This window comes from Amblyomma maculatum, chromosome 10 (assembly GCF_055883805.1).
Source record: "Amblyomma maculatum isolate TAMU_Amacu chromosome 10, ASM5588380v1, whole genome shotgun sequence".
In the NCBI taxonomy this organism is placed as follows: domain Eukaryota; kingdom Metazoa; phylum Arthropoda; class Arachnida; order Ixodida; family Ixodidae; genus Amblyomma; species Amblyomma maculatum.
Genome location: NC_139353.1, coordinates 72,731,962 through 72,758,165, shown reverse-complemented (window position 1 = coordinate 72,758,165; position 26,204 = coordinate 72,731,962). Strand labels below are relative to the sequence as shown.

Genomic DNA, 26,204 nt, shown 5'->3' with positions numbered 1-26,204 from the left:
GATGCACTCACAAAGTTTTAGATGTGCTTACTGTATGTCCCCTCACGTGCCGGCATTTCGCAATAGAGCAGCAGAGCCTTACCTATATTGACTTGGGCTGTGCGGATCGTACTGGATCTGCTGCTTGACGTACTCTGGGCGGCTGTTGCTGCACCATACCTGCGCAGGCAGGCAATCCCATGTTATACAAGCCTCATCATTTCATTCTAAAAATAATCAGTACAGTCACTGTGTGATAATGCTACTCGAAGAAACTTCGGCCTGAGAAAATATATGTACCATTGCGTGTCCAATGAAGAATAGCTGTTTCGCAGTTATGTTCTCCAGGCCCCATAAGCGGGTGTCGTTCTCACATTGCTCTTCCAGTAGCTTGTCAAACGCCTGCAAGAGGTTCACATGACGTGTTATATGACAACTTAAATGTTAGTGCTTGAGACTAAGATCACAAATCAGGTATACTTATGCATGCATATCTATCCTTATGGACACATACATACATACATACATACATACATACATACATACATACATACATACATACATACATACATACATACATACATACATACATACATACATACATACATACATACATACATACATACATACATACATACATACATACATACATACATACATACATACATACATACATACATACATACATACATACATACATACATACATACATACATACATACATACATACATACATACATACATACATACATACATACATACATACATACATACATACATACATACATACATGCGTTCATCATCATCATCATCAGCCTGATTATACCCACTGCAGGGCGAAGGCCTCTCCCATATTTCTCCACTTAACCCGGTTCTGTGTTAGCTGCATCCACTTGACCCCTGCGAACTTCTTAATCTCATCCGCCCACCTAACTTTCTGCCGCCCCCTGCTACGCTTTCCTTCCCTTGAAATCCAGTTTGTTACCCTCAGCGACCATCGGTTATCCTCTCTTCGCTCTACATGTCCTGCCCATGTCCATTTCTTCGTCTTAATTTCCACTAGAATATCGGTAACTTGAGTTATTTCTCTGACCCACTCTGCACGCTTTCTATCTCTTAATGTTACCCCTACCATTTTTCGTTCCATAGCCCTCTGGGTTGTCCTCAACTTAAGTAGAACTCTCTTGGTTAGCCTCCACGTTTCAGCCCCATAGGTGAGTACAGGCAAGATGCAACTGTTGTATACTTTCCTCTTGAGCGATACCGGTAAGCTGCTGGTCATAATCTGCGAGTGCTTGCCAAATGCGCTCCATCCCAATCTTATTCTTCTTGTTATTTCCTTTTCATGGTCCGGATCTGCGGTTACTACCTGTCCTAAGTAGACATATTCGCCTACTACTTCACGTATTTCGCTACCTAATGTAAACTGCTGTTCCTTCCCGAGGCTGTTGAACATTACCTTAGTCTTCTGCATATTGATTTTCAAGCCTACCTTTCTACTTTTTCTGTCTAGGTCATCAATCATTATTTGCAGTTCATCCCCCGAGTTGCTTAGCAAGGCAATGTCATCAGCAAATCGCAAATTACTGAGGTATTCTCCATCTACCCTTATCCCTAACTGCTCCCTAAATGCGTTCATACGCGTCCAGAATTCATACACGTACTGTTTTTGTCAAAGCAAGCAGGCTGCATACATTGCTGCTCGATCGCATAGTAAAGCACGTAATGCTTTAAATCTGGGCTGGTTAATATGAACCAGTGTCGCCTCAAACTTTCAAGCGACTTTATAATTCGAGAAACTTGTCGGGGCTCAGCTATGCGAGGGCGAAGCGAAGGACAAGAAGGATGAGGTTGGTCGACTATTTAAAGGAATCCTCCAAAGTGGAATAGATTTGTAATAAGTGAATAATTACTCCTTGACACCCACCCAAGCGCAGCCATACGAAACTTTGTAGGTAAAAAAAAATTCGTCCTGATCTGGGGATCCTTTCCTTAGTAGCCCTATGACTGCGCTTGGGTGGGTGTCAGTGAGCAATTATTTTAGAGTTCTGAGTAATGTCATGGGAATTGAAACCATATGTCACACATAATTGTTTTTCAGCTGAATCCTTTTTGTGCGAAGCATCCGCACAGACGACCTTTGGCCCTCAAAACCTGTGATTCGGTGCGAACTTCGGGGGCCTGTGGTAGGCGGACCAGTACGGGTGCTATCAAAAGACTCGTTCTTTCAACATGTAAAAGCTGGAGCCAGAATTTAAGACCTAGAATCAAATTTGTTCTAACGTTCTCTTTTTTCGAGCACCTGGGGGATCTTTAATGTTTGCTCACATAACACGGTACGCGGACGCGTCTGCGTTTCGCTTCCATAGAAACGCTGCCGCCTGTAGGGTGGGGGGGTTCGAGCCCAGGTACTTGTGTTCAAATGTTGAGCGTCTTTACCGCTGAACCAGAGCTGCGGAACTTTCAAGAAATATGAACAATGATTGGTGTACAGCAAACGAAAGGCGCGGCATCTGTCATACACTGTTTGTTGACATCTGACGCTCGTTAAGCTAAGGGAGGAGGGCGGGAGTGCAATAATTTAAAAGAATGAGTTGTCGTAGAGTGCTAAGGGATAATTGCGACCTCCTGTGGGTCCGTGACGTTCACTGACATCGCACAGAGCAAGGTTGCCGCTCCATTTCGCATGCATTGAAGCGGAGCTGCCGGTGCTCCGGTTCAAATTTGGGTGCGACGGTAAACAGTCTGGCAACTCAATCACTAGCCACCGCGGCGGAGTCCCAAAAATGCTGAGCCATCAGAGGCTGCGTTTTGATGGAGGCAAAACAAAGTGTGTGTGCTGTGCGATGTCAGTGCAAGTTAAAGAACACCAGGATGTCCAAATACTCGTTGGGCCTCCACAACCACTCTTATTTCTCTATTTCCTGTTTCAATTCTATCTTCCTTCTTTACCTTACAGCAGGCGTCTATGGAATATTTCTGAGATATGTTGCGACTTTGCTTTCCTCTAAAGCAGTTGTCATCAAGCAAACAATTATAAACGTCGATCGGCCGGAAACTCCTCTGCGAAGGTTTAGCTCTCAGAACCGGCATCGCAAGTGATTGGTGGTTCCGTAAACAAAATAGTGTCATGATAATTTGTGGTTGTAGCTATTTATGGTTACGTAGTGTGTGACAGGTGGTAACGTGGTAATGAAAAATAAAAACCATATTTTAAATAGAAAATGGTCTCAAGTGTATAAAAATGCTCAGAATGAATAGGTTTGGTTTAACTTCCCAAAGCAAATAAGGCTATGAAAGGCGCCGTAGAGGAGGGCTCCTGAACAACCGCCTCAAGACCAGTGTCTCAGGCAGTGCTTATCACACGTCCAATCGCTAACCGGTATTCTGGTATGACGGACACTGATCTCATCCGCGTGGACCAAGGTTTTGTGATGACTAGCATTACCTATATGCTAGCATACTTCAAACTTAGCGTAGCAAAACACCGTGTTGATTGCCTGATCAGATGGGCATTCAAGTCCGCACTTGGCCTATCGTATAAATACTTCCACGCAGAGCTTCAGTGCCCTCCGAGTCTACAAATGCTCTTAGCGAGCTGGTAGAGGCCCACCTCAGCTCTCATTACGAACGGCTAACCCACACACTCACAGGACTCTTTATCCTTGAAGCCCTTTTAAATTTGTACCTCGCAATAAGCCAGGACAAAGTGCCATATGCGATGATCCCGCGAACTAGAAAGTCCTACCTCTCCTGAAGAATATGCACCCTCAAGTTGCTTCAGGCAGGCGAGCTGAAAAAGCCATAGCCCTAGACAAGCAATGCCAGTTGAAACACGACACGGTCTGTGTCGATACAACCGAACACGCGGACCGCAACGCCTTCCCGATTGTGACCCTAAATTATCAGGGTCAACAGCTCACGGCCGCTTCGGTCATTGCTAATGATCCGGAGGAAGCGCAGCTGACTGCGATCACCCTCGCGATAAGCTCAACCTCAGCCTTCATATAATTAGTGACACGAAAACCGCAATAAAGAATTGCAGCAAAGGTAGGATATCCCCTATAGCACTCAAATTGCTGGTTAGCTCTCTAACAACTCACTTTCCCATATAGCTAATCAATACACCAGCACATTCCGCCCTGCCTGGCAATGAGGCTGCCCACAATTTCGACTGAAGGCTCATCAGCCCGACGACGGGACAATCTCTCATGTGGTCAGCTAAGGACTGCATTATTTCCTATCAGGAAATCCCACTACAGTTCCGTCAAACACGTATCTTATACCTTTTAGGGTACAATTTCTTCACAAAGGCACAGGATGCCATTTGGCGAAAATTACAGACGCATTCCTTTCCGAGTTACGTAGCCTACTCATGCTGGGCAAATGTTCAACTTTTGAACTGCTGCATGATGTTCAATAAAGTTTTCTCGATGGCTTATAGTTCTGTTATTGAAAACATTCTAAGTTTAGTCACCTCAGCACAGAGAAAAAGTTACTGCTGTCATAATGAATAATTAAGCGTCAGTTTAAAAACCTATCAGTTTCAAAATCATGACGATGTAGTACCTTTTGTGCCTAAATTCTAAAGCTGAATATGCAGGATGAGATCAATCGCCAGTTATTTTATGAATTTTCGTACAAATCTGATGACTTCAAAAAAACATTTTTCGATTGTCATTATATGTCACATATTCTATATATTGTTTTCGTAAATAACAGTTAGAAATCCAAGAAGTATTTTATCTTATTCTCAATAAGAATTTAGCCCAGAAACTACAATAGTTTAGAAGTCGCAGTTTTGTAGCCAGAGCAATAGTTTAGAAGTCGCAGTTTTGTAGCCAGAGCTACATTCGACTATTAGTGGAGCATTTAGCTGCAGAACCGCTCTGGAATGTGTTGAATGAGCCGCGCACAGGAGGAGCACGTGCGAGTGGCGTGAAATTATAGCTTCACTACAGTGCGCACCCACACGTGGATGCCACGTGTCGTGTCAGCTGCATAAGTGCGAATGCGTAAAAGCGTGCACAAACGTGGCGAGACATGGCGGTCGCAGCACGGTCGTTTTGTGTGGAGAATGAAGTGGCGGTGGTATCGACAGGGGACTCGCAATTCCTCGAATCCAGTATGTTTCGCCCTCAAATCGCCATTTAGCAGGGCAAGCGTAATACCGAATGGCCGAGCGAGCAACAGAGACTCCTGAACAGAGAGGACATCTCGCCAAGCTGAAACGCCAGGATGCAGAGCTTAAAAGGCTGCGCATAGGAGCTTAGATGGAGCCTTGGAAAGATCAAGGGGAAGCAACAACTCCGACAGAAGAGGATGAAAAGGCCCGCAGTATAAATGTTTTGGTGATGCCAGTAGACTTCACCTAAATAAAGTTTAAGATGGCTTAGCTCTACTATGCCTGGATATACGTAGCGAAAAGCGGTGACTACCTCAGGATAAGAAGATGTTAATTTCTCCAGTCTTTTCTGCCGTTCGTCAGCAGCTAAACTCTCCTTGGAATTCCTGTCGAGCGCGTCTTTCACCGGCGTTCTATAATTCTTTTACATGAAAGGAAAGGCGCAGCATCTGCTCGCAGAAAGCAAGAAGCGCCGCCCGGCGGCGTTGGAGCGCACTCGTTCTCGCTTGGTCCTCATAGCGGACGACCGATGAAGGACGTCACATACATATACATACACACATACATACATGAACTTTATTGCGAGAAATATACATGCAAAAAATATCGGGTGCCCGCAGAAGCGCAAGCGCTTGTGGGCGGGCAACGGCAGTCACAGCGGTATGCATTCAATATAAAAACGCTGATAGTACACAGTCAGTCAAAAAAGAAAAACAAACAAAAACTGGTACAATGCATATATAGTTTTCTCAGTACAATCAATAGCTAAAAGACACTCAAACCTGTAGTCAATAAACGTAATGAAATCGGCAAAAAAGAAAAAAAAAAAAAACGAACATAAATTACAAAGAAGCTTGATAGCTTTCTTCGCGACCTGCAATCCACGCTTTCAGTGCAGATTTAGTAGCCTTCATAGAATCGCAACCCAACACATGTGCTGGTAGTTTGTTGAAATAGTAAGGAATATAAAACTGTCGTGTTTTTTTGCCATAATTGGTATAAACCCTTGGTACCTTGTAACGTGCTATGTGCCTAAGGGACTCTGGTTTTTTATCTGGTTGTTTGAACTGGTTTGAAAAGTAATTTCTTAGAATTACCACTTGCACGTACAAGTCATGCAGGGGACTAACACCTGCTTCAACCATCCTGGTGTTGTAGTCAGCCTTCTCATAAGCAGTTCCATACAGCAAATTAGTGGAGATTCTGCACAACAACTTATCAACCTTCCTAATCTTACAGGGCGCACATGATCCATAGACAGAAATGCCGTATCTAAGCATAGATTCTCCCAAAGATTTATACACAGTCTGACGCAACTTTACAGGTGCAGTGTATTTTATACGATACAGCTGCACAGAAAGGGAACGCATTCGCTTTAATAAGTGGTCAATTTGAGACGACCAACACATATTAGAATCAAGATACATCCTTGACGTCACTCTAATTGAGTGACAACTTTTTTAGACTTTGATACTTTCAAATTGTGCGCCAATCGCAGTATCTGTCACTCGAGGAATCTCGCTATCATCCCCATGGTAGACAAGCGGAATTATGAAGAGCGCTTCACGACCCCGAGCTTGACAGTGGAAACTTTGGAAGTTAAACTCATCGCTGGTAAACTACCAAGAATTTATCAATCGTGTACGCACACAGCTCCAATCATGTTTTTCAGGAAGTCTGCCCTTGTTTGCCACTTGGTAAATGTTCAAGCAGAAAGTACGTGTGATATCAATTGAGCTTGGTGCAATTGAATATTTATACCGGAAACATCAGGAGCAGGAACTTAACAGCTTGTGCAACCAGTATGAACTAGAATGTCAATCCCCTGGCTCACATATAAATGAAATTGCTGGTGTAAAAAGTGAATTACAAAGGCATGATGCGGAACGATACTGGGGTGCCTAATTCGATCTCGTGCCAATCGTGTTTAACACTGCGAACGCCCGACACGGCAAGCTTTGCTTAATGAAAGTGATTATGTCTGCAAAGCTGAGTCCGGGATCAATGCGTAATGGCACATTGGTTACGAGTAGAGTGACGTTATGTCCGTATTCTTGGATTATTATTCGATGTTGTTGAGTGGCACTCGTCCTGTGAGATATTCTGACGTTATCTCAAGTTTCTCATCCCTGGTGACCCCTTTATCAGAAAATGATTGCTCTGTAATTAGTATCTCTCACGCAGCAGGAGGTTGAAGTAGCAATTGATTAGTTACCTCCCTCAAAAACGCCTGGTCCTGATTGCATTTCCTCTGAATTTTACAAAGCTTTTAAAACTCTTCTTGCTCCTATCCTTCTAGAGGTGTTAGTGATGAGTTTTGGTGTAGAGGCCCTTCCCGAGACATTTACAAAATGTCACACAGTGTAAATTCCAAAGAATACTGATGAAGAAAAATTACGCTCAGTGGAAGGCTATAATAGACTAATCACACTTGCTTTTGTGAATTACAAGATTGTCGCCAAAACTTTATAAAATTACCTACAGTTCGCAATGTCGGTTCACATTGGCGCTCACCAGACGTGCAGCTTGAGGAGCCGTGTCATTCACAGTATTGTACATATTGCGCGTACAGTCCTCGAATGATCAGGCTGCTTTTATTTAGGTCGACCTCGTAAAACCATTTTATCGAGTTCGTCATTCTTTCCTGTTTTCTCTTCTAGAACGAGCGAACGTTGGTTCTGAAGTACTGAAGGGGTGCAACTTTGCTACAGGAATTGTTCGACTCGCCTGATAGCAAACGGCCACCTATCAAGCCCCGTACCAATCAACTCTTCTGTGAAGCAAGGCTGTCCGATGTCTTCGCTGCTTTTTGCTCTTTACTTGGAGCCGCTTTGAGTGTTTTACGTATAGTAGTATCAGTGGCTTCTCTCTCCTTGGAAATAAGGTTAAAGTGCTTGCCTATGCGGATGATCTTGCGTTTTTCTGCACTGACAAACCAAACATGAAAACTTTATATCCAGCATAGAACAATTCGGCATTGTTTCTGGTGCTCAGGTGAATCATTCCAAGAGTTCTGGCCTTAGGTTTAGTTCGTGTGGCTCAACACCGCCCCTATATCCAGGAGGGGCATGCGTGAACCGTAAATATCTGGACGTTTCAGTGCATGCAATTAAGTCAAGTGCAAATTACTGGAAAGAGTGAGTTTCAGACGTCCAGCGTTATGCTAATACATTTGTCCCCTATCGGCTTTCAATCTACGGTCGGGCTAAGGTCTGCAACATGTTCCTGTAGACAAAACATTTTTTACGTGCTTCAGGTCCTCCACCGTGCTAGACATTACATCCAGCGTTTTCACCGAATATTTGCGACGTTTATTTGGTCAGCACATTTTGAACCCATTCGAAGTGATAACCATTCAGACCTATTTGTGCGGTGGGCTCGGCTTACTACACCGGTTTGTGAGGTAGTTAGTTGCCCGCACCTTTTTTTTTCGTGATTGTTCACACTCGATTATTAGAGCATTCCTGTAAGTTAATTTCATGAATCTGCTTCCCGACTTAGTGGTTTCTTCAGATTTTGCGGACCACCCACAGATACTAGAATTTATGCAGAAAATTTATGCTTCGGTGCGGTCTTTGACAGTACGGTTCTCGAATGAGTACTTATATTCTGTTTCGAGCAAAAGTCTTTACAAGGTGTTGATAGCAATACTTTTTCCGCCACCACTGTATCGTTGTCTATGATTTGGTCTTAAGGGTCATGGTGTGCTAAAGAGGTTGCGCGCACAATCCAGATTTCTCATTGTACGAAACATTTTTCTTTAAATTACACACCGAAGCTCTACCTGTTAACACATAGCTCAAAAGGAAAAATATTTTTGCATCTTCTGTAAAGTGCCGTCTGTATGATGTGCCTGAAAAAATTACGCACGGTTTCATTAATCGCAAAGACGCAATTCTCTTTTCGGACGTGTTGAAAGAACTCTAAACAAAGACTTTGTTCTAGATTTGTACAGTGTGCGGTATCTTGCTGTTACGCAATCTGATTACAAACCATATGACATGTCTTTCCTTATTGGACTTCATAGCGTGTGGAAGACACCCATGTTGGATCGCAACACAGAACCGGTTGTTCCACTTAGACTCCATTTTAGCAGAATGATGCTACAACTGAAGAACATTTATGAAGATAACTTTCAACTTGACTGCATTCCGCTGGTGACACGGTGGTTATCTTTGCCTGCCTTTTAGTTGTGTTTTTTTGTGCAGCTCAGCAACCGCTGAGCACTTTGTAAATGGTATCTGTACATAACCATTTCTCTGCATAACCACGTGCATAACAACCATGTCAGAAAAACAAAAAAAACCAGACGTGGCACAGCGGTGAATTGCTCGGCTGGGAATCCAAGGTATGGAGGTTCCATTGCCGGATGGAGACTTTTTTTTTAATGAGGAGGAGTCGCACACTTCTTGAACGCTGCGAGGCAATGCCGGCAGAGCTTGGCGAGGGGGCTGCGCAGCTGGCCTTGGCCGTGACGCCACGGCATACGGCATACGCGAAGCTCGATTCTGACCCTCGTAGTGAACTTCATTTTGAAGGTAGCGCAAAAAACGATGACCAAGAAGTAGAAGGACGTAACACGAGTGCTTTTTCGCAACTTCTTATTGAAAAACACGGAATACCCATCGCACGAAACTAAAACAGAAGAAAAGAAATGTGATAGCATCAAGTAAAGGAAAAGTGCAGGGCACCATACAGCTGGCGTGGGTGCTTATAAATTAAGATAAGATGCGAAAGCAAATAACCACATAGTCACGAAAACAAACAAGTTACCAAAAAAGGTAAAGGAAGTGACGGGAGAGATTAGTTACATGTGTGATCTAGATATTCCAGTTCTTTTTGTGTTAGAGCAATCGACGGTGTGCTTATGCATGTACTCCCTTGTCTTGGTATGTAAAAAGCCTCCGTGATTTCCCGCTGAAGTCCTTCGTTATGACTTGAGAATATTTCTGCTTCCTCATAGAGGGGTTTACACTTTTTTTCATGCACACAGGCTTGCACTCCGGCTTATAATCCGGTTTATAATCTTGACATCCCTGGCAATGGTCAACCAAATGCGAGGAATTTGACCCTGACAACGACTTTTCATGTTCCTTTAGCCGTAGATCTACACAACCTGCACGTCAAAGGACCCCAGGCAGTCGAAATTTCCGGAGTCCTCCACTACGCCGTCTCTCATAGCCTGAGTTGCTTTGGGACGTTAAACCCCACAAACCAAACCAAACAACGTCCCGGCTACCTTCAAAATGAACAAGATTCAGCTCGCCCAACTTTCAACCTTACTGCTCGTAGTGAAGCTTTTCGCTTCAGTAAGAAAGTCAGAGTCTCCACCTACATGACAAAAGGTGTCGCTGCTCTCAGTCATCTGACTTAAATCGCAGTGAACAATGTAGAAGCCTGCTGGGTTAGACTTGTGGAGGGTGGCATTGTCATACAAGGAGTTTCGTGGTGCCGGATCCATCTGTCGAACCCAGATTAATCTAGGTTTTAACCTGTGAGCCAGATTACGGGACGTTTCCAGAGTTGCGCGTGACTTTAAGAGACTTCAACAGGGAGGAGGTCTAGTTTCGTCGTCATATGAAACAAAAATTCGGCTTTAATTTCGCATGAATCCCAACGTCTGAACCATACGGTGGCTGACTGCCATTGATCTGGTATATAAAAGTGATCTGTACATTCAAGATTCTGCATACAATCAATCGCAACGGCAGCGTGATCACCAAGCCGTCATCCTTCCCCGGCATGAAACAAAACAATGATGTGTGGCACCCAATGTCTTTTTATTGCTAATCAACATAATCTCACAATAGGCTCGCCAATATGCAAAACAAGAACAAAGAAGCTCTCGCTACGTATATCCTGCCGCAGCCAAGCTAAGTCACTGCCAATTTTTATTTTCTACCACCCTGTCTGCATATTTTGACTGCTTTTCAACCGAGCGATTTCCCGCCTAAAACAACCACGCTCCTCCAATGGGTTTCAAACGGATGACACCCTTATGGCACGAACAATAATCCATCAGCTGAGCGTTGGTAGCGATCACACAATTTTCTACATTGAGCAGAATCAATCGTATTACGTTTTATTACGTTTCGCCAGATTCGTGCGGAATCGCTAACGCCGCTGCCGCAGACGCAGGGCCATCACTCGAAGGGGTGGACATTTTGCGCAAAATTGTGCACACTGGTGCTCCGCCGCGATTAGGCGGTGGTCAAGATGCCGATCTACTGTGCCGAAGTACCCGGGCTCGAACCCCACCGCCAATGGATGCATTTTGATGCTGACGAAAGGAAGAGGCGCCCGTGTGATGGGCCGTGGCTGCACGCTCAATATTCCCTGGAGGTCGAAACTACTTCACAGCCTTCCACTATGGCACCTCTTTTTCTCTTACTTCTTTCACGCCCATCGTCCTGCCTTGCCCTACGGCACAGGAAGGCGTCCACAGTAAAAGTGCGACTGGTACTTCGCCTTTATTTTAATGGTCATCAATAATTATGGTGTAAGTTGGCAGTGGAGGCTTCCGGCGTTTAGCCTGCCAAGACCCATCCGGAAATATGTCATCGCAATGTGCAATCGAGTGCATGTGCGGGCGGGGCACCTGTGGGGACCCATGTGTGCATGCGTGTGCGCTATGCCTTTTATTGCGCATATGCAACTATGACCATCATGTGCCTTATGTGTGGGTATGTTTGTGTTTTGTGCATGCGTCTTTGCGCTCGGGGAGCATAACCGCCCACAGCTAATGCGAAGACGTTTACAGGTGTCGGCGTAGCTGCTTAATACAGCATGGTTTTAGGCCATTTGTGGAACGATCGCGACCATGAGGAACAAGAACGGAGCAATGAGTGTGTTGTGGCCTTAATTCATTTCTGTATTTTGTTTGGTTTTATTGATAGGCATGCTGTAAATGGATATGTCCGCAGGATCTTGTTGTTGTGGCTGTAGCAAGAAGGAAAAGAAAATGCACGGGCCTGCTACTGGCTTTGTAGCTGAGCCACCTCCGCTGCCTAGTGCAGAGAGGAGAAAATAGACAAGAAAAAAAAAGAGGGGAAAAGAAAAACGCGCTCTGCAACAACAGCCGTCGTCCACCACCACCGCAGCGGTGGCTAGTGCAATGACGACCTACAACAGATAAAAATTCAGTGGCAGGCCAGCCCCCGCCGAAAGGGGCGGTGACCTACCTGTTTGAGCCGCGTATTTGGCTTTACTCGGTGTGGTGCTCCGCGAGAGAGAAAACAACTGAAGAGTCGGAGAAAGCGGGCTGTTCCCACTAGCATCGACCATCCCCAGAGGCGGCGCAAAATTGAGGGAGCCGAGCGGCCTAGCTATTCAAGGCGCATGCTTTTTAATTGACAGATACTAGCCTTTCTCTTCCTGTGAACCAATTATTATTATTATTATTATTATTATTATTATTATTATTATTATTATTATTATTATTATTATTATTATTATTATTATTATTATTATTATTATTATTATTATTATTATTATTATTATTATTATTATTATTATTATTATTATTTTTTTCCATGTGTGCGTCGTCGTCGTCTGACGGTGTTAGTCTTAGCGACGGTGGTGCTAGAGTCCCTGGTGCCCCGCTCCTGCCCAGCCACCCGACCGGTTTTCCCCCTTCAGCCGCGACCGGCGAACATGGCGGTGAGTTTGCCTCGCTACGGGCTCTCCTCCTCGACGCGCTTGAGGGAATCTCTTTTCTGAGCGATGAGGTTGCCCAGCTACGGGAAGAGAACGAGCGCCTTCGTGTAGAGAACTCGCGGGCTTTCGTACAACAAGCCGAGGTTATCGCCTCTTTACGTGCCGATGTTCGCGGCCTACGCCAGGAGCTTGTGCGGTGCGCTGCTTCGCAGTGTGAGCGTCCTCTCGTCGAGCGTCCTCTCGTTGTCTCCGTGGGCAATCCTACCCGTGAGGAGCAGCCATCTGTGGACTACTCCGCCGCTCTTCATCGAGGGATGACTCCTGGAGATATTCCCTGTTCATCTTCTGCCTCTGCTCCTCGCCGTGCGGTTGACTTACCCAGTGAGATGAAGAAGCACCGAAGTCGAGCCATTACTGGCGCATCGAGCTCTTCTGTCCTGAACGTTGCCATTTACCAAAAGAAGCGTCCGAAGACTATTTTCGTCTCTAAACTCAGTCCCGATACTACATCGGTAGACCTTACCAACCATCTAAAATCAGTGAATATTACTCCCATTTCCTGCCGGAAGCTGAAAACAAGGTACGACTCCTACTCGTCCTTCCATATTGAAGTTGATGAAGAATCCTACAGTAAGCTTGTTGAGCCTTCGATGTGGCCGATGGGTTGCATATACAAGGACTTTCGTGGGAAGCTTTACGACGATATGCTTCATCCCTCTGAACTGACGCAAAATTGCAGTGGCCCCTAATTTGGATATCTATTATCAAAACGCCCGAGGTCTTCGGACTAAGGGATCAGAATTTTTTTCTAGCGTCTTGTCCTCTTGTTATACCGCTGTTGTGGTTACCGAAACCTGGCTGTCAAGTGATATTCCTTCCAATGATTTCTTTCCAAATAATTACTCTGTTTTTCGTAGCGACCGCCCTGAAACAGGTCCCAAATCAAGAGGAGGTGGAGTGCTCATTGCTATTGACAGTTTTGTGAAGTGTGTTCGACGTTCCGATCTGGAAACTGTTGAAGAATGTGTGTGGCTCGAGCTCACTTTAAATCGACATGAAAAACTTTTACTTGCAGCTTTCTACATTCCTCCGAATCTACCTCCTTCAGCCTATGATGATGTTCTGCTCTCAATCGAACATGTTATAACCCGTCATAGCAAACACAAACTTCTTATTTTAGGTGATTTTAATACTCCTGGTATCAACTGGAACTCACTTATTTCTTCTCACAACAATCATTACATATTAAGTAAGTGTAACGCTCTACTTGATTTCATAGCCTTTAACTATTTGCAGCAACACAATTTCATTGAAAACTGTTGCGGTAATATTCTTGACATCTGTCTATCGAATTTTGAAAGTGTTCGAGTCTCGAGTTCGGACATACCGCTGACTCGCTGTGACAAATTTCACACTCCGCTTCTAGTTACTACTGCTGTCTCTGCCTCACCTTCTACTAACTCAGATCGGGTGGGGAATTCGCCCCGTTTCGCGTATGCACGTGGTGATTATGTCGGTCTTTTCAATTTCTTCTCTTCCGTCGACTGGTCCCTTTTAAATGACATTAATGATTCAGATGGACAAGTCAGTCGCTTTACAGAAATAGTTCTTGATGGTATGCGTCGGTACATACCTTTGCATACTCCTACGCGTAGGAAGTTCCCTTCCTGGTTTTCAAGGGAACTAATAACGGCGTTAAAGCTCAAGGAACGGGCCCATCGTAAAGCGAAACGCCCTGGGTTTCACAATTGGGCAGATGAGTTTCGCCGTGTGCGTTCTCTTTGCAAACGCTTATACAAGCGGGACTACGACTCCTATCTTGAGTCTTTAGAGAGGTATGCCTCAAATCGTCCTAGTTAGTTCTGGCGTTACGTTCGCAAGCGTTCCATTAAATCAGATTTAAGTATCAGCTTAGTTGACTCTCAGGGTTCGGAAATTCGGGATGTTGCCGACAGTTTTGCACAACATTTTTCCTCCGTTTACAAACATCCACATTGTGATTCCGTTTGCCTCCCATCTGGTGCACTATCTAATTCCATTCTCTTTGACGAGGAGTTGATAACTGAGAGTCTTAAGCGTCTGAGACCATCTTTGTCTCCTGGACCTGATGGCATTCCAGCTGCCATAATAAAAGCCTTCAGTTATATCTTCGTACCAGTACTGACTGCCATATTTAATAACTGTTTAAAAAATGCTGCCTTTCCTCGCGTGTGGAAAATGGCACGCGTGTTTCCTGTCTTCAAGTCTGGAAACAAAACTGATGTTTCCAATTATCGTCCGATTTCTCTTCTATGTGCAACCTCTAAGCTTTTCGAATTAGCTTTGCACAGCGTACTTTCCTTCCATCTCAAACATATCATAGTACCGAATCAACATGGCTTCATGTCGGGTCGCTCTACTTCCACCAACCTAGTCACGTTTATGACGTATGCCTCTGCAGCAGTCCTTCAGAGGGGTCAGGTTGACACTGTGTACTGTGATATGAGCAAAGCTTTCGACGTTGTTACTCACTCACTACTTCTTGAAAAACTTCTACTCTCTGGCGTTGAAGTCTCTCTCGTAGCCCTCCTACGCAACTATCTCCTTGATCGCTTCTGCTTTGTCAGTGTCAATGGACAGACTTCTTTCGTTTACCCTGCAACGAGCGGAGTTCCTCAAGGTTCAGTACTAGGCCCGCTTCTCTTCTCCGTTTTTATTAATGATGTTTCCTGGGCGATAAAGAACTCCTCGTTTCTTCTTTATGCTGATGATATAAAAATATTCAAGGTAATACATTCTTTTCAAGATTGCGTGTTGTTGCAATCGGACATATCTGCTTTTTCTGATTGGTGTGCGATGAATCGACTTACCCTCAATTCTTCCAAAACTAGGGTTGTGTCCTTTACTCGTAAAACACATAGCTTTCTCTACCATTATTCTGTCAATTCTGTGCTCTTGGACAGGGTTGATGAAATTAATGACCTTGGTGTACTTTTTGACCGCACCCTCAGCTTCTCCTCTCACACTAAACGCATTGCTCAGCGGGCTATGCGCACACTCGGATTCGTTTGCAGACTTTCGAGAGAGTTCCATACTCCACTTCCGTTCCTAAAACTGTACCTGTCCATATGCCTCCCGGTCTTGGAGTATGCGTCGGTTGTTTGGAATGGCACTTGCAAATCGAACTTGGACAAGGTTGACAGAGTACAAAAAAAATTTTTACGGATATTTCATTATCGCTTTCCTTTCGCAACTTCCCCCTCTCGCTCCACCAGGAGCGCCCAACTGAATCTTCCTTCCTTTCACTGCCGTCGTATCAGACTTGATATCATATTTCTGTACAAACTCCTTCATGGCCACATTATGTGCCCTCAGCTCTTAGAGTACGTCCTACTGCGCGTTCCGCGAAAGAGCATGAGGGAATTCAGACCATTTCAGGTTTCTCCTCTTCATTCCCACTCCCCTCTGGACAGGATGCAGTGGTTATTTAACTCTTTTTGTCCTCACCTTGACATCTTCCAAAACTCGCTCTGTTCATTTACATTGGATGTTCGTAGCGTTGTATTCTAAATAGTACTTTATCACATATAACTCCCACTTTCTAGCCTTAAATTGTATTTACTTCACTTTTTGCTTTTTCTCCTGTTCAATGCTGTCTGTATCTTGAACTACTTTTTATCCGTTTCTTGCTTATATTTCAACTTTAAACTTTATATTCGAATCTTACTGTCCCTTGTTCAATTTTACTTCTTTATTGTATTATTCTGTATTTCTAGCCTGTGTTTTAAGTACCATGCACTTGTTGCGCCTGGAATGGTTGTTTATTTTATGTATATTTCTATATTACCATAATCAATGTCAGTCATCTGTTTTTTTTTTTTTTCTCTTCTACCTACCGTTCTTTTTTTTTTTCTTTATTTCCTGGTGTGCTAAAAATTCTCTCACTGTGTATATAAGTGATGATACTCATTGTTTGCTTAATTTCCGTGATACTTTTCGTCTCAGTTTCATTTCATGTATTAATTATTTCTTTTTTTTGTGTTCTCTCTGTGTGTGTAAACATGTTTGTGCTTTTTCATTTTTTTTTTTTGTGCTGCAGCACAAAGACCACATGGTTGTTCCTGCGCACATTAAATAAAGATTGATTGATTGATTATTATTATTATTATTATTATTATTATTATTATTATTATTATTATTATTATTATTATTATTATTATTATTATTATTATTATTATTATTATTATTATTATTATTATTATTATTATTATTAGTTCTTGATGGTATGAGTCGGTACATACCTTTGCATACCTTTGCATACTCCTACGCGTAGGAACTTCCCTTCCTGGTTTCAAGGGAACTAATAGCGGCTTTAAAACTCAAGGAACGGGCCCATCGTAACACGAAACGCTCTGGGTTTCACAATCGGGCAGATGAGTTTCGCCGTGTGCGTTCTCTTTGCAAACGCTTATACAAGCGGGACTATGACTCCTATCTTGAGTCTTTAGAGAGGAGTGCCTCAAATCGTCCTAGTCAGCTCTGGCGTTACGTTCGCAAGCGTTCCATTAAATCAGATTTAAGTATTAGCTTAGTTGACTCTCAGGGTTCGGAAATTCGGGATGTCGCCGACAGGTTTGCCCAACATTTTTCCTCCGTTTACAAACATCCACTTCGTGATTCCGTTTGCCTCCCATCTGGTGCACTATCTCATTCCATTCTCTTTGACGAGGAGTTGATAACAGAGTCTTAAGCATCTGAGACCATCTTTGTCTCCTGGACCTGATGGCATTCCAGCCGCCATAATAAAAGCCTTCAGTTATATCTTTGTACCAGTACTGACTGCCGTATTTAATAACTGCTTAAAAAATGCTTCCTTTCCTCGCGTGTGAAAAATGGCACGCGTGTTTCCTGTCTTCAAGTCTGGAAAAAAATCTGATGTTTCCAATTATCGTCCAATTTCTCTTCTTTGTGCAACCTCTAAGCTTTTCGAATTAGCTTTGCACAACGTACTTTCCTTCCATCTCAAATATATAATAGTACCGAATCAACGTGGCTTCATGTCGGGTCGCTCTACTTCTACCAACCTAGTCACGTTTATGACGTATGCCTCTGCAGCAGTCCTTCAGAGGGGTCAGGTTGACACTGTGTACTGTGATATGAGCAAAGCTTTCGACGTTGATACTCACTCACTACTTCTTGAAAAACTTCTACTCTCTGGCGTTGAAGTCTCTCTCGTAGCCCTCCTACGCAACTATCTCCTTGATCGCTTCTGCTTTGTCAGTGTCAATGGACAGACTTCTTTCGTTTACCCTGCAACGAGTGGAGTTCCTCAAGGTTCAGTACTAGGTCCGCTTCTCTTCTCCGTTTTTATTAATGATGTTTCCTCGGCGATAAATAACTCCTCGTTTTTTCTTTATGCTGATGATATAAAAATATTCAAGGTAATATATTCTTTTCAAGATTGCTTGTTGTTGCAATCGGACATATCTGCTTTTTCTGATTGGTGTGCGAAGAATCGACTTACCCTCAATTCTTCCAAAACTAGGGTTGTGTCCTTTACTCGTAAAACACATGACTTTCTCTACCATTATTCTGTGAATTCTGTGCTCTTGGACAGGGTTGATGAAATTAATGACCTTGGTGTACTTTTTGACCGCACCCTCAGCTTCTCCTCTCACACTAAACGCATTGCTCAGCGGGCTATGCGCACACTCGGATTCGTTTGCAGACTTTCGAGAGAGTTCTATACTCCCCTTCCGTTCCTAAAACTGTACCTGTCCATATGCTTGCAGCTTTAGAGTATGCGTTGGTTGTTTGGAATGGCACTTGCAAATCGAACTTGGACAAGGTTGACAGAGTACAAAAAAAATTTTACGGATATTTCATTGCCGCTCTCCTTGCGCAACTTCCCCCTCTCGCTCCACCAGGAGCGCCCAACTGAATCTTCCTTCTCTTCACTGCCCTCGTATCAGACTTTATATCATATTTCTGTACAAACTCCTTCGTGGCCACATTATGTGCCCTCAGCTCTTAGAGTACATCCTACTGCGCGTTCCGCGAAAGAGCATGAGGGAATTCAGACCATTTCAGGCTTCTCCTCTTCATTCCCACACCCCTCTGGACAGGATGCAGTGGTTATTTAACTCTTTTTTCCTCATCTTGACATCTTCCAAAACTCGCTCTGTTCATTTACATTGGATGTTCGTAGCGTTGTATCCTAAATAGTACTTTATCACATATAACTCCCACTTTCTAGCCTTAATATTGTATTTACTTCACTTTTTGCTTTTTCTCCTGTTCAATGCTGTCTCTATCTTGAACTACTTTTTATCCGTTTCTTACTTATATTTCAACTTTAAACTTTATATTCGAATCTTACTGTCCCTTGTTCAATTCTACTTCTTTATTGTATTATTCTGTATTTCTAGCCCGTGTTTTAAGTACCATGCACTTGTTGCGCCTGGAATGGTTGTTTATTTTATGTATATTTCTATATTACTATAATCAATGTCAGTTATTTGTTGTTGTTTTTTTCTCTTCTATCTACCGTTCTTTTTCTTTTTTTCTTTCCTGATGTGCTCAAAAATTATCTCACTGTGTATATAAGTGGTGCTACTCATTTATTGATAACCTTCCGTGATACTTTTCGTCTCAGTTTCATTTCATGTATTATTTATTTCTTCTTTTGTGTTGTGTGTGTGTGTGTAAACATGTTCGTGCATTTTCATTTTTGTTTCTTTTTTTGTGCTGCAGCACTAAGACCACATGGATGTTCCTGCGCACATTAAATAAAGATTGATTGATTGATTGATTATTACTATTATTATTGAATCGCTGGACCGCTGGACTCTCTCAAGCTAGGTCCATGCCAACATGACGCCCATTGAAAAGGCATGCGCTTTGAATCGCTCGGCCACTCGGCTCCCTCATGCTTGCTCCGCCTCTGGGGGCGGTCGATGCGAGCCAGCCACTGAATTTTTCTTTTTTGTAGGCCGTCATTGCACCCGCCACCGCTTAGGTGGTGGACGACGGCTGTTGCTGCGCGCGTCTTCCTTTCTCTCTCCTTTTTCTTTCGTCTACTTTCTCTCTTCTGTCCGCACGAGGCAGCGGAGGTGGCTAAGCTACAGAGCCAGTATCAGGCCCGTGCATTTTCTTTTCCTTCTTCCTACAGCCACAACAACAACACAATAACGTGTACGTCTACTCTGCTACCTTAATTTCCGCAGTGTGAAATCTCTACTAGGGCGCGCGATGTACCTTGCGCAGCAGCAACGCTCAGGCTTTCGCATTTCTCCAATGCAATTTCTGCAGTGCCCTCTGCAAATTTTTGCTCAATTAAGTTATTTAGGTGGACCGTGTGCAGATTGATGGATCGTGACTTGCGCTCTTCTAACCCGTTCTTTTCATCTGAGTTTTGAGGATAGTGAATGTTGCTTCCCGTTTGAAGAGATCACCCGTCGAGAGACCTGGGTCCGTATTGCTAGTTTGCGTCGTTATCAAACCTGTCGACATCTCCCGATCTCGAGTCATCTGATTGATAGAACACCGGATTCGGATGCCGTCACCAATTCTGGGTTCAGGGTTTCCAGCAGTCAGATGACTCGAGGTCAGGGAGATATCGACACTTTCGATAACTACTCAAACTCGGAACACGGAGCTTGCTCTCTGTTAAGGTGTTTGTATTTCTCTTTTGGTCCTGGTTGGTGACTCTTCTTTGACTATGCGGGATTAAAACGCTTTTATGATAATGATGCCTCATCCTTTGCTGGGATGTTTATATGCTTTCCAGTTAGCCTTAGGTGGCCGGGATAATACTTGACCTTGGATTGGTTGGTTGGTTTGTGGGGTTTAACGTCCCAAAGCAACTCAGGCTATGAGACGCAATACTGACCTTGGAGCTTGCGAGCGCATTTTAACAGCTCTTCCATAGACTTTTCACCAGCGTTACATTATATGTTGTATGCGGATGTATAACCTCCTGCATTATCGCCAGTGACACATGGAACATGATCGAATGGCCTGGGCGGCCCCTCTGCGTGAACTCTGTAATATTCCCGTAGTGTCCAGGTTGCCGTGCAGGGTTACTGATCTCTAGTTATAGAAATTAGCTGTGTTAAAAATATGTGAGGGATGAGCATGGTGTTACTAACCTCAAAGGCCAGTCGAAGGCCGCCGTTGTCGGCGATATTTTCTCCCACGGTGTTCTGGCCATTGAGCTATAGGAAAGAAAAAGCAAGCAAGCAGAGCACTTATTACTCCAGAAAGTTGTGTCAATTTAAGTGGCAATGCAAATATACATATGACCCGACAACAGATGATATTTGCGTTACCGTTTAGCGCAAATTGTTCCGTTTAAGCTATTGCAGTTCAGTGCTTTCGATATGAAACGAAATGGGGCCAGTCTTCTGCAATGAGTTCAGGTCATCAGCCTGCGTGCATTAGAGGCTAGTAATTGAATGAATATAATAGCATGCGTTGATATTCGATATTTTAAGTGATATTCCAAACGACAACAGGATGAACACATATGCCCTTAGCGTAGACGTCCGCACGACACATTTACTCCACTACAAAGCGCTGTTTGTAGACGATACCGCTGGAATAGTATGAAGCACTGCAGTGTTATTTCTTCCATATATAGAATGGTGGTTATAGCTCATGCGTCGACATTGTGGGTTCAAGAGTAGATGTGTGAATCCAATTTTACTCGTTGGTTGCTTAACTGCGCGTACATTGCGAGTCACAAGATTTGAAAGCGAACAAACACTGCATAGAACCAAGTATAGATTTCCGAAATCTCACCGACATGTTCGCCATTGTGTCAGTGATGTTTCCATATTGGCTAATGAAGCACTCAGCCTTCTGTTCAAAATGCTTCCGGGTGTCCGTCGACCACCACTGTTTCAGAGCACCATAGGCGTCGAACTGGCTTCCTGTAGCGGTAAGGATAAAATAAAAACCTGTCACAACAGTTGACAAGTGCAGTAATAGTAATGCTTAAAATAAAAACCTGTGACAGCAGTTGACAACCAAGTGCAGTAGTAGTAATGCTTTAGAAATGCGCACTTTGGTAGCCCAAGAGACGTTCTTGTGCTTGTGCCGCCACAGAAAATTTTTGCGCTTCAAGGCCAATTCAGACATATTTTGTGGATGCGCCATGTGAGGGACGGATAGAGCGAGGTTTGCAGTTGTTCTCAGTTACAGGTGGAATTACGTTTGCGAGCTTTGACGGAAATAGCTCCACCGTAGCGAGAACAAAAATATTAAGTGGTTCCCAAAAGTCAATTGCATACATCGATTGCATGCAATAGTTTTTATTCGCTCCTATTGACACCGTCTGCAGTCCCGAGTCGAGTCTGGAAGGAAGATTTAAAAAGGCATATATATTCTTTCGAAAAAGCATTTGACTCAGTTGAAACCACGGCGGTGATGCAGGCATTGCGAAATCAGGGGGTAGACGAGCCGTACGCAAAAGTGCTGGAAGATATATATATAGTGGCTGCACAGCAACCATAGCTCTGCATAAAGAAAATAACAAAATTCCCATAACGAAAGGTGTTAGGCAAGGAGACACAATCTCGCCAGTACTATTCACAGCTTGCTTAGAGGAAGTATTCAGAGACTTGGAATGGGAGCAGTTAGGGTTAAGGATAGATGGACAATAACTCAATAATCTGTGATTTGTTGATGACATTGCCTTGCTAAGCGACTCGGGGGATGAACTGCAAATTATGATTGATGACCTAGAAAGGAAAAGTTGAAAGGCAAGCTTGAAAATCAATATGCAGAAGACTAAGGTAATGTTCAACAGTCTCGGGAAAGAATGGCAGTTTTCATTAGGTAGCGAAGTACTGGAAGTAGTAGGCGAATATGTCTATTTAGGACAGGTAGTAACCGCCGATCCGGACCATGAAAAGGAAATAACAAGAAGAATAAGATTGCGATGGAGCGCATTTGGCAAGCCCTCGCAGATTATGACTAGCAGCTTACCGGTATCGCTCAAGAGGAAAGTATACAACAGTTACATGTTACCTGTACTCACCTATGGGGATGAAACGTGGAGGCTAACCAAGAAGGTTCTATGTAAGTTGAGGATAACGCAGAGGGCTATGGAACGATATATGGTACGTGTAACATTAAGAGATAGGAAGGGTGCAGACGGGGTCAGAGAAATGAGTCAAGTTACAGACATTCTAGTGGAAATTAAGAAGAAGAAATGGGCATGGGCAGGACATGTAGTGCGAAGAGAAGATAACCGATGGTCGCTTAAGGTAACAACCTGGATTCCAAGGGAAGGAAAGCGTAGCAGGGGGCGGCAGAAAGTTAGGTTGGCGGATGAGGTTAAGAAGTTTGCAGGGGTCAAGTGGATGCAGCTAGCACAGAACCGGGTTAAGTGGAGAAATATAGGAGAGACCTTCGCCCTGGAGTAGGTATAGCCAGGCTGATGATGGTGATGATGATGATATATTCTTTCTATAAGTCCGGTCTACGCTCGGCTAGAAAATCTCAAATTAACTGTGCGGGACTCCCTCGAGGGAAGCGAACAACACACCTTTTCTGCTGTATATTTGCACCTGCTTCGGACGGTGTGGTGTCCTGGACAGCATTTAATGTATTGTTCTATATCCCCACACACAGCATAATTGGAACGCATCAAAGATAATGCAAGGCCCGTCTTACACACCTATCCAGGGGTAAGAACAGAGTCTATGCGAATGCGATTGAGTAAAGTAGCTTGGGATCTTGGTAGTTCTTTGGTCGCACATGTCCTGTAGTGCGAAGTTAAAAAAGAATTGAAGTGAGGATTACACGTCAAAGGGTAATGCCATAACAGAACACAAGCTACAGGGTGGAGCTAGAATCCGGGGAGAAGTAATTTCTTATTTGATATGTAACACCTTGAACCATTCGCGCTATCTCGACAGCAAGAGGAGAGACGTACATTAAAACAAGAAAACCATAATCCTTGGCAAAGAACAACACAATACAAGCGACTTCGGTGCAGCCGCTTGTAACTTTTTTATATGATGGAAAAAGAATTTATCTTTTCAATGTTATTTTACGTAATCTATGCTGGCATATTGCATGGTTCAACCAACACAAAATTAGCTGTATATGGAAGAATGAATAACAACATCACTGGCTATATATAAATGAGTAGTTCCCAAATTCATTCTAGCACCCTCAGACGCCAAGAAAACTTTCTCAATAAACTCAAGAAATATGTGGTAATGAATCTTGACACCACTCACCCTCGTCATCAAAGCCATGCGTCATTTCGTGACCGACTACCATGCCAATCGCTCCATAGTTGATTGACCTGCCGAATAAATTATGCTGAGTTTAACATAAGGACTAGAACTGACACGAATCTCCTAATCGCCGAGTGTGAGGTTTATGCAGTGCTGTATTAAACCGAGCCTGCTAATTATCTAATTAGCAAGCACAGTATATCCGAAAAACGTTTAAAACGGGGAGCTCAGAATTTGTTATTAGGAAGTACCGCAATCATCCTTTGATTTTTTTTCGTTCCCGTCAATGTGTTGTCGATATTCGACAAATTACGAGAACTAATCAGTGCCAATGGTGACGAATGGGTCACGAGGCACTCAGGGCAGTTCAAGTTCTGCGGCACTAGAAAATGCGAAGCACGTCGACATTCTACCAAAGCAGTTTAAAGGCGCTCGATAATTTTGGGAGGATAGAAGTTTGCAGGACGAATAAAAGCGCGGCTTCCCATGCAGCCCCTAGTTTTACGATCAGTGAGTAAAAATGTATGCAATAGCTTCACATGCATGCTCTTTGAGGCACACATAAAATCGCCTTAAAAAACATATATTGTCTGGAAACAAAACAACTAAGCGTGTCATTTCCGACATAGCGGACATGAGAACGATATCTTCTGATTATAGCCAAGTTCCGCTAATGCTGGTTACAAGACCCAGGCGCAGATACCTTATTAAAAGGCAGCAATCAATGCTATAGTTCATTACTTTCATCACTACGATGTTACTTCGAAACTTTCTGCTCTGCGGTTCTATGTAAGCTGATGATTAGTTGCTGTAAAATTTTGTTAAGAGTCGAAGACTGCCACTACATGAAGAAAAAGAAGCCTTACCGAGGAAGTCCCTGCTCATAAAAAACGCCTTGAAGAATTCCAGACGGGTACACTGCAAAGAAAAAAATGGCCTCATTTTACTTTCAAATTACGTAATTTTTCATTAAAATTACAAACCCCGCTCTCCCAATATTAACGCGAAAGCTTACTAGCTGTGGGCAAAGTCACGTGTAGTCTTTTGTTCTCGTAAGAGTTGGGATTAACGAGTGGTCGTAATCGAAAGAGAATCGGGTGAAATGCTAAGAAGAAATTATGTCAGTAGGATGATTAGTTAATTATGTAGAGCCAAAAATGCAATTGCAAACATCAATAAGACGTCGAAATGGCCATAGAGCTAATTGACGTCCAAAGGATCTGATGTCACGGCAACCGGAAGTCGATGTGTTGCTGACCTAATGAGTCACAAAATCTATGATAGCTATCAGAAGTGTATAATGAGTGTCAAATAATCAAATAAACATATAATTAGGTTGTAAAAGAGCAAAAACAAATTGTGGTTTAGCTTCGGTTAAACTTAGTGTGAAGCGATAGTTGAAGCGGGCATCTGTGCTTCTTCCTAGCACCTTGCAGCATCGTCGCGCGCTGTTTCTCAAGAAGCTCCTGACGTTTTTCCGGCATTTTCGTCGCTGATTTGGCTTTTGCCCCGTCCCTTCTCGTCTGTAAATTTTCCGCTCGCAGCTCAATGTCCTCCAGATCGTCAGATACAGCCAGCCGACGATCGTAACAAACACGGCTGGCCAGTTTCGTTTCCTCCGAGTTCATCGCATGCATCTATATGTGTTCTAAATGGACGTAAACAATCCTGTTTCTCGCCCCGCAGCTGCTCACAAGTTAAACTAATTCCCATGTGAATTGACCTTTGACCTTGGCCTTGAACTTTGCTGGGAGCATAGCTACCTATATTGTCGTGGCGTTCCAACTTGACCTCGGAGCTCAAGGTCTCGGAAGCACACAGTAACCTTGGCTTTCCCTCGAGTACTGAAGCTACTGCTCCAGAAAATTCCGAACACTGCAGAATCTGCGCCGGAGAAATGCGTAGGACTAAGCGTTGCTGTGCTGTCCGCGAGATGTTTCAGCAAGATTGCACCGGCGACACAGATAAGGCTCGTTTCCTTTCCTGTAAACCAATTATTGAACGCCGGTGAACATTTATGCATTAACGGAACGCTGGTTGTGTTCGACATGGGGCGCGCGACGTACCGCGTGCAGCAGCAACGCTCAGTATTTCGCACTTCTTCAACGCAGAATAAGCAATGTTCTCGGATTTTCTTATATGAAGCGACACAGCACAGCAGATCAGCCATGTGACTGAGACTCCTGAAAACATATAGCAGCGTATCCTTTCCT

The 26,204-nt window shown here is 43.6% G+C and overlaps 1 protein-coding gene across 1 annotated transcript in view; it reads right to left on the bottom strand.

Moving 5' to 3' along the window:
* LOC146176786 (neprilysin-1-like) overlaps positions 1-26,204 on the bottom strand; it is a 76,852-nt gene that overhangs the window by 1,526 nt on the left and 49,122 nt on the right. Inside the window, exons 13-18 of the mRNA XM_084581388.1 lie at positions 24,858-24,909; positions 23,992-24,059; positions 21,542-21,672; positions 20,890-20,955; positions 280-381; positions 83-159 (exon numbers count right to left, since the gene is read on the bottom strand). Coding sequence (XP_084437514.1) covers positions 83-159; positions 280-381; positions 20,890-20,955; positions 21,542-21,672; positions 23,992-24,059; positions 24,858-24,909 — 496 coding nt within the window. The remainder of the gene's footprint in view (positions 1-82; positions 160-279; positions 382-20,889; positions 20,956-21,541; positions 21,673-23,991; positions 24,060-24,857; positions 24,910-26,204) is intronic.